Raw genomic sequence first — 8,351 nt, forward strand, 5'->3', positions numbered from 1 at the left:
CTATTTATATATTGCTTTTCACTGATCATGCTGCATACAAAAGATATACTATATATAGTAGAAGTAGTAACACGTTAGAGCTTAGATCTAATGATAATTGACATACTAAGCCACATTTGAGCATCGTAAACAATGCAAGTATAGAGTAATTAATGAAAATATGATTTTCTTAGTCCTTTGAACAATCTATACCCACATAGAGGAGTAACAATCCATTATACACTAGTACACAATCACAGGTCTTGTAGATTTTATTTTGAACATCTAGACCCAAATATCCATTATTAACTAAACTCTGCAGAATATTGAACTTAAATCTTCTCGCTCCGGAACTTGATAACTTGTATATATAGTTACCAAATTAATAAGGAACTACAATAATAACCAGATGACAGTAGCATTAGAAGGTGACAATTAATCTTAATAAACTAACAAGGACCATATTTACATTGACCATATAGTACTAACTAGTTACAAATTTATGTGAGATATGCAAGTAAAACTTCAGAATATATTGATTGAGAGTCATAGCTTAGAGAAAATATTACAAAACTTGTAACTTTAACTTTATCTACTATCAAACTAAATTAGCTACTAAATATATTAGAGTACGTATATTCTCGTCGTCAATTGAAAAAGCAATTAGCATCTAATTTAGATAAATTCTATAGCATCCAGATCAATATCGTCTGCGGAATCCAATAAATTAGCAAGTTGATCGTCTTCGACTTCATCCCACTCTATGTATTCGGCATTAACTTCGGAACCCAACAGAGCAAGTAATTGGTCTCCAAGTTCGTCTCCCTCTATGTATTCAATATTCTTTTGATCATCATCCATTGCGACAAGTATATCATTCCACATTCCATAGTTGTCTTCCTGTAGAGCGGAATTGATAAATTCTTCAACGTCTCTAATAATCTCATTATTAACTACCGTTTTTCCTTTTTTCTTATCATCGGGGTTTTCCTTCTTCTTGATCTTACAAACTACGAAACCTTTGTTCTTAATCTCTCTAGCACCGAGATAACAATCATACAAAGAGTATTCAGTCATCAACCACTCGCCATTAACGTTGTTTGGCGATTTGTTTGGGGGAATGTACTTCAAACTTTTCACGAAGCCCATGAGTCTCCCTTTATCATCAAACACTTCTAGGCCTTTGCTTTGAGGTTTCCAAGCGCCCTTCTCAACAGTTCGTGGAACACTTTTCCAAGTTGGCTTCTCTTTCTTTTGCGGCGTTATGAAATAACGAGTTTTATTGGTGCTATGATCATCATAAGCTTCGAAAATCTGCCAAGGTTCCTTGTCCGCGTAAAGATCGGTCTGCTGCATGAGCTCGTTCTGACATGGAAGGGGCTCGTCTCTCACAAACCCTATCAGATACTTCAACACTTCCCTATCCGTTGGATGAAAGCGATTACCCATCGGACAACGAGAAGAACATCCCATAGCCGGATGATCAGAGTATGTTATTGTACTGCTAGCTGATGAATGAAGGATATGATCAAAGAGAAAAGAAACAGTTGAGAGAACGGAGACCAAATAGTAGCTGAAAACTTTAGTTGTTAACCCTAAATGGTGATAAATGAGTTGTTTCTAATTTGCTAATAAGGTTTTAAGTAAGTATTTATAGATCAAGCTGATGGGTTGATGAAAACTCATTCCTACTTATAATCGGAATACTTGCTTTCATTTTTTTCCCCAATTAATTTCTTATTTTGCATTTGTTTTATTTTCTTTTCTTTTGCAAAGGTTATTAGGGTTTTGCTTTTTCTTATATTTCTTGAGGCTCAAGGACAAAAGATTGTTAGTAGTACTACTTTTTTCAAGTTTTACTTTTCTTAATTGACGGTGACTTATTTCTTCGAGTAATAAATTAACACATATTGTTTTATACAAACACACCTTAGTGACTTTAATGATATAAGCAAATAATTAATTTTGTGACTTTACCCGTACAAACAATAAAGTTTAGGGACTTTAATGATGCAGAAAAATTGTATTATGGCTTTATTACAAAATGTAAATTTCATTAATCACGTGTGAAATTAACCCTCTTCTTTAAGGCATATTCTTCGGGTTTTTATTTTCTTTTAGCATGCTTAATTAGAAATTTAGAATATAGCTTTTCTTATTTATTTTTTTCCTGATTCGTCCATTAGTTTTATCCTTTCCTTTCCATGCTTTACTTCTTAGCGGGAATTGATTCATATTCCTTTGAATAAATAACTCAACTTTCAACCAGGTGTACCATTCAACCTTTTTGGAGCATAGGAGCCAACAGATAATACTAGATCAATTTTATGAAATATCGCATAAAATATCTAATTTGACGAAACAACCATTGGTTCACGTGCACCGTAAAAAGGCCCTAAATCGGCCCCTGATTAGTAGGGTCTAGTTCGAAAAGGTTTTAGTTTGTAGCTAGGTTTTCGCAATGAGGAATACTTCTTGAGACGTAAGCGAGATACGTTTATCAATCTCACTAGTCTTAGATACGCACGTTGCACTTTATCTCAATGAGTGTCACGACCCCAAATTCTCTCCGTAGGATGTCATGATGGCACCTAGTCTCTAAGACTAGGTAAGCCTATCGGCGAAATAATAATAAATATCTGAAATAAATAAACTATAATTCAAATAATTTCAACTCCCAAAACTCAGTAGAAATAAGTCACAAGCTTCTAAAAATTTATTCTCAATGTTTCTATGTATCAAGATCTAAAGACAAATAAGGAATTAATAAATGATATAAGGGGACTCCGGAGTCTGCGGATGCTGGTAGATATACCTCGAAATCTCCGTGCGCAGGTAACTCACTGATGTCTAGACTGGTAAGATGTACCTGAATCTGCACAAAAAGATGTGTAGAAGCGTAGTATGAGTACACCACAGCGGTACCTAGTAAGTGCCAAGCCTAACCTCGGTAGAGTAGTGACGAGGTTAGGTGAGGCCCTACTGGAATATAATAATAGCATGGTAAAATATTTAACAATATAGTAAAAATAAAATGACATGGAAATGAATCAAATACTATGTCACATTTAATGACACCAAATAATTGTAAATAATATCTCGTGGAATCAAAACAGAATTTCTTTCAACTTTATGAAAATCACACTAATTAATCGAGGGCAACTATGGCCATAAATCAATATCAACAAGGGCACTACCGAGGTACCACCTCGTAGTCCCAAATTATAAATAATTTCACAATATATCATTTTCTTATACCACCGCGGGAGCCTTCACGATTTATTTAAAGAAAATATTTTTTTTGAAATAGCATCCCGCGTTTTAGCCACCCTTATCACACCGCATGACTTCTAGTAGTCACCCCTACTAGCCACGCGTATCAAGCCACCCTTATCTCACCACATGCATTTCAATACCCAGACCTTATACCACCGCATGCGTATAAATATGATAATATATCACAATTTGCACCTCAAGTGCCCAATATTTCAATTTTCCACAATAAATCAACAACAATATTTTTCAATAATAAAGAGCTCATGGCTCATGCGAGAATAATCCAACAATAATATTATTTTCACAATAAAGAGCTCAAGGCTCCATCACAATGAGTACCAAAAAACATCTTACGAAAAATATTCAAGAATAAATAATTCAGAAAAATAATATTTTAAATTTTTAATACGTTGCTTCAATATCAAATTTAAAAATATCAAATACTTCATATTAATAATATTTAATTTAAAGAAAATCAACCTTCAAATAATGCACAGTATAAAAGAAACCAAGTTTTAATTAAACAAGTGAAACAATTAGCAGGAAAAGGTCAAACAAATTTAAAATATATATCAGAGATCAATGATGAATAATAAAATAAGATAAAATAATTTAATAAATGCGCAACAATGATCTACACAATTTAAAAATATAATCTTTCATATTTAGCCCGTGTACACACTCGTCACCTCGTGTACATGAATTTCAACACATTTCAATAATCACATTACTATCAATTCTAGGGAAAATTTCTCCCACACAAGGTTAGACAAGTCACTTACCTCGACTTGCTCCAATTTAACCAAGTATTATGCTTTTTCATAGATTTTCCGACTCCGATCGACTCATATCTAGTCATAATTAAATCGATACAGTTAACAAAAATTATAGTTTCATAAGGAAATATTACATTTTTCAATTAAATCAGAAATTAGCTCAAAAATTGCCCGTGAGGACCACATCTCGGAATCCGGCAAAACTTACAAAATCCGATAACCCATTCAATTAATAGTCGAACCATACCAGTTTTACTCAAATCCGACTCCGGATCGACACCGAAATCGCAAAAATTCGTTTCTATGAGATTTCTAAAAGTTCCCAAATTTCAATCTCAAAACACTAATTAAATGGTAAAAACAATGATATGTTCGTGTATATTGACCAAATCCAAGTTAGAATCACTTACCCAAATGTTTTTCCTTGAAAATATATCAAAATCGCTTCTCCTCAAGCTCCAATTCGTCAAAAAGGCAAATGGGACGAAGTCCCCTGTTTTTATAACTTACAGATTTGCCAGGGAGCTCGATTTTGTAAGGGAGCTCGATTTGTCAGGGAGCTCGATTTGTTAGGGAGCTCGATTTGTTAGGGAGCTCGATTTTGTGAGGGAGCTCGATTTTGTCAGGGAGCTCGATTTTGTCAGGGAGCTCGATTTTGACAGGCAGCCCGATTTTGGCAGGTAGCCCGATTTTGACAGCATTTCGAGCAGAAAAATTACAGCAGTTTTTGCAACAGCTAAGTCCCACTTTTGATTCGTTAACCATCTGAACCTCACCCGAGGCCCTCGGGACCTCAACCTAATATACCAACAAGTCCTAAAACATCATACGAACTTATTTGAAACCTCAAATCACATCAAACGACGCTAAAATCACGAATCACACATAGATTCAAGCCTAATGAACTTTGAAACTTTTAATTTCTACAAACAACACCGGAACCTATCAAATCAAGTCCGATTGACCTCAATTTTTGTACGCAAGTCATAAATGACATAATGGAGCTAAGAAAAATTTCAGAATTGGATTTCGACCCCGATATCAAAAAGTCAATCCCTCGGTCAAACTTCCCAAAAATTCATCTTTCAGCATTTCAAGCTTAATTCCACTACGGACTTCCAAATAAAATTTCGATCACGCTCCTAAGTCCAAAATCATCCTACGGAGCTGTTGGAATCATCAAAATTCTATTCCGGGGTTATTTGCACACAATTCAACATCTAGTCACTATTTGAACTTAAAACTTTAGATTTTTCATCAAAATTCCATATCTCGGGCTAGGGACCTCGGAATTTGATTTAGGGCATACGCCCAAGTCTCAAATCACGATACGGACCTACCAGAATTGTTAAAACACTGATCCGAGTCCGTTTGCTCAAAATGTTGACCAAAGTCAACTCAGTTGAGTTTTAAACCAGTAATTCACATTTTAATCCATTTTTCATCTGAAAACTTTTTGGAAAATTTTATGAACTGCACACGCAAGTCGAGGAATAATAAATAGTGCTTTTCGATATCTTAGAACATAGAATTAATTATTAATTTTAAAGATGACATTTTGGGTCATCACATTCTCCACCTCTAAAAGAAACGTTCGTCCTCGAACGGAGTTAGAAAAAGTACCTGAGCTGGTGAATAAATGTGGATAACGGCTGCGTATATCAAGCTCGGTCTCCCAAGTCACCTCCTCGAGCAGATGACCCCTCCACTGAACCTTTACGGAAGCACTGTTCTTTGACCTCAGCTTTCAAACCTGCCTATCCAAAATAGCCACTGGTTCCTCAACATAAGATAGATCGTTGTCCAACTGAACCGAACTGAAGTCTAACACATGATACGGATCGCCGTGATATTTCCAAAGCATGGAAACATGGAATACCGGATGAACCACAGAGAGACTAGGTGGTAGACTAGGTGGTAGTGCAAGTTTGTAAGCCACCTCTCCAACTCTCTCAAAAATATCAAAAGGCCCAATATACCTAGGGCTCAACTTGCCCTTCTTCCCGAACCTCATCACACCCTTCATAGGCGAAACCCGGAGCAATACCCGCTCACCAACCATGAATGCAACATCACGAACCTTCCGATCCGCATAACTCTTCTGTCTAGATTGGGCTGTACGAAGTCGATCCTGAATCAACTTAACCTTTTCCAAGGCATCTTGAACCAAGTCTGTACCCAAAAGTCTAGCCTCGCCTGGTTCGAACCAGCCCACTGGAGAACGGCACTGCCTACCATACAAGGCCTCATACGGAGCCATATGAATGCTTGACTGGTAATTATTGTTGTAAGCAAACTCCGCAAGTGAAAAGAACTGATCCCAAGCACCCCCAAAATCTATCACATACGCACGAAGCATATAATCCAGTATCTGAATAGTGCATTCGGACTGCCCATCCGTCTGAGGGTGAAATGTTATACTCAACTCTACCCGAGTACCCAACTCACGATGTACTGCCCTCCAAAACCGTGAGGTAAAGTGTGTACCTATAACGACCCGGCCGGTAGTTTCGAGAGTTATAACCCCATTTTCCCTATTCCTACTTCTTTTTGTGTTATTCAGCAATATTATGTTATATCGGGTTAGTTGGTTCGAGTCTGGAAGGAACTTGGAGTGAAATGAGACACTTAGTCTCATAATTGAAACTTTTAAGTTAGAAAAGTGGACCGGATATGGACCTATATGTAAACGACCTCGGATTTGAATTTTGATGATTCCAATAGCTCCATATGGTGATTTTGGGCTTATGAACATGTACAGAATATTATTTGGATGTTCGTAGAGGAATTAGGCTTGAAATGCCAAAAGTTTTATTTTTGAGAAGTTTAACCGGGGGATTGACTTTTTCTGATACACCATCTGGTTTCCTTCATCGCGTTCGCGAAGAGGAACTGAGAGGCTGGCAATATTTGCTCTTCGCATTCGCTAAGAGAAGCACGCGTTCGCGAAGGGTGGACCGGGTGTGCATCGCGAATGCGAGAGGTGTTATGCGTTCGCGAAGAAGAGAGGAAGCAGCCGAAGACCCCAGGAAATTGGTCTACGCATTCGCGTAGGGGGGTGTCGCGTTCGCGTAGTGAGAGGGAACGAAGCATCGCATTCGTGATGGGTTGAACGCGTTCGCGTAGAAGGCATTGAAGTAGAGGCATTTTGTGCTTCATGAACGCGAGGGTGGTGTCGCATTTGCGAAAGAGGAATTTGGACGGGAGTTATTTTGTGCTTCGCGAACGCGAGGCACTGGCCGCGTTCGCGAAGAAGAAAAGTCTGGGCAGTGAGTTTAAGTTCTGAAAATGGGACTCTGTCCCATTTTCAGTTTTTGGCGATTTGGAGCTCGGAAGTGAGGTGATTTTGGGTGATTTTCAGAGGAAACAATGAGGTAAGTGTTCTTAACTCAATATTGGTTAAATTACCCGAATCCATGGTTGTTTTTATCATTTAATTGGTGAATTGAGTTGGGAAAATTTGAAAACCCTCTTGGTTTAAATCGAAGATTTGAGGGTCGAGTTGGGGTCGGATTTTTATAAAATTGGTAGGGTTGGACTCGTGGTTGAATGGGTTTCCGAATTTTGTAACTTTTGTGGAGTTCCGAGACGTGGGCCCCACGGGCGATGTTTGAGCTAATTTTCGGATTTTTATGGAAATTCATTATTATCTTGTGGAATTAATTCCAATGAATTTTATTGACTGAAATAAATTATTTATGACCAGATTCGAGGCGTTCGGAGGCCGATTTGCGAGGCAAAGGCATAGCAGAGTAAAAAGTTTCACGTTTTGAGGTAAGTAACGATTGTTAATCTGGTCCTGAGTGTATGAAACCCCGGATTTTGTATCATTCTACTATTTTGAAGTGACGCACATGCTAGGTGACGGACGTGTGGGCGTTCACTTTTGGGGAATTGTGACTTGGTCCGTCCCGTAGCAACTGTAAAGTTGCATACTTTGTTGAAACCATTTGATACTTATATGTTTTAGAAAGAATTTCTTTTAATTGGGCTGAATGCCATGTTTGGGCCTTGCGCCAATGCTGTTTGGACCCTTAAGGGTTGTTTCTTACCATCCTCTCACTGTTTTCGATTGAAAATCTATACTCAGTCATGTTTATACGTGTTTACCCCATAACTCAGTTTTATGACTCTATTTTGATGCATATAAATGTTGTTTTGGGCCGAATGCCGTGTTTTACTGAAATGCCTGAGTGGCTTGAGAGGTTTATGACTGAGTGAGGCCGAGGGCCTGATTTGTGAGAATGAGTGTGGATCGGGGCTTCCTGCCTGCAGCATACTTTATTATTATAGCACGTGAGTGTTCCGTGCAGATTATAG

At 37.7% G+C, this 8,351-nt stretch overlaps 1 protein-coding gene across 1 annotated transcript; it reads right to left on the reverse strand.

Moving 5' to 3' along the window:
* Positions 1 to 631: 631 nt before the first annotated feature.
* LOC142180216 (protein SOMBRERO-like) lies at positions 632 to 1,627 on the reverse strand. The gene has a single exon (XM_075251168.1). It carries the CDS (start codon positions 1,450 to 1,452, stop codon positions 655 to 657), a length of 798 nt encoding a protein of 265 aa, XP_075107269.1. The 5' UTR covers positions 1,453 to 1,627; the 3' UTR covers positions 632 to 654.
* Between the last annotated feature and the right edge of the window lie 6,724 nt (positions 1,628 to 8,351).

The sequence above is a fragment of the Nicotiana tabacum genome, chromosome 4 (assembly GCF_000715075.1).
Source record: "Nicotiana tabacum cultivar K326 chromosome 4, ASM71507v2, whole genome shotgun sequence".
In the NCBI taxonomy this organism is placed as follows: Eukaryota; Viridiplantae; Streptophyta; class Magnoliopsida; order Solanales; family Solanaceae; genus Nicotiana; species Nicotiana tabacum.

What these genes read in the sequence shown, in the direction of transcription:
- LOC142180216 (XM_075251168.1), bottom strand. Translation starts at nt 1,452, where the DNA reads ATGGGATGTTCTTCTCGTTGTCCGATGGGTAATCGCTTTCATCCAACG.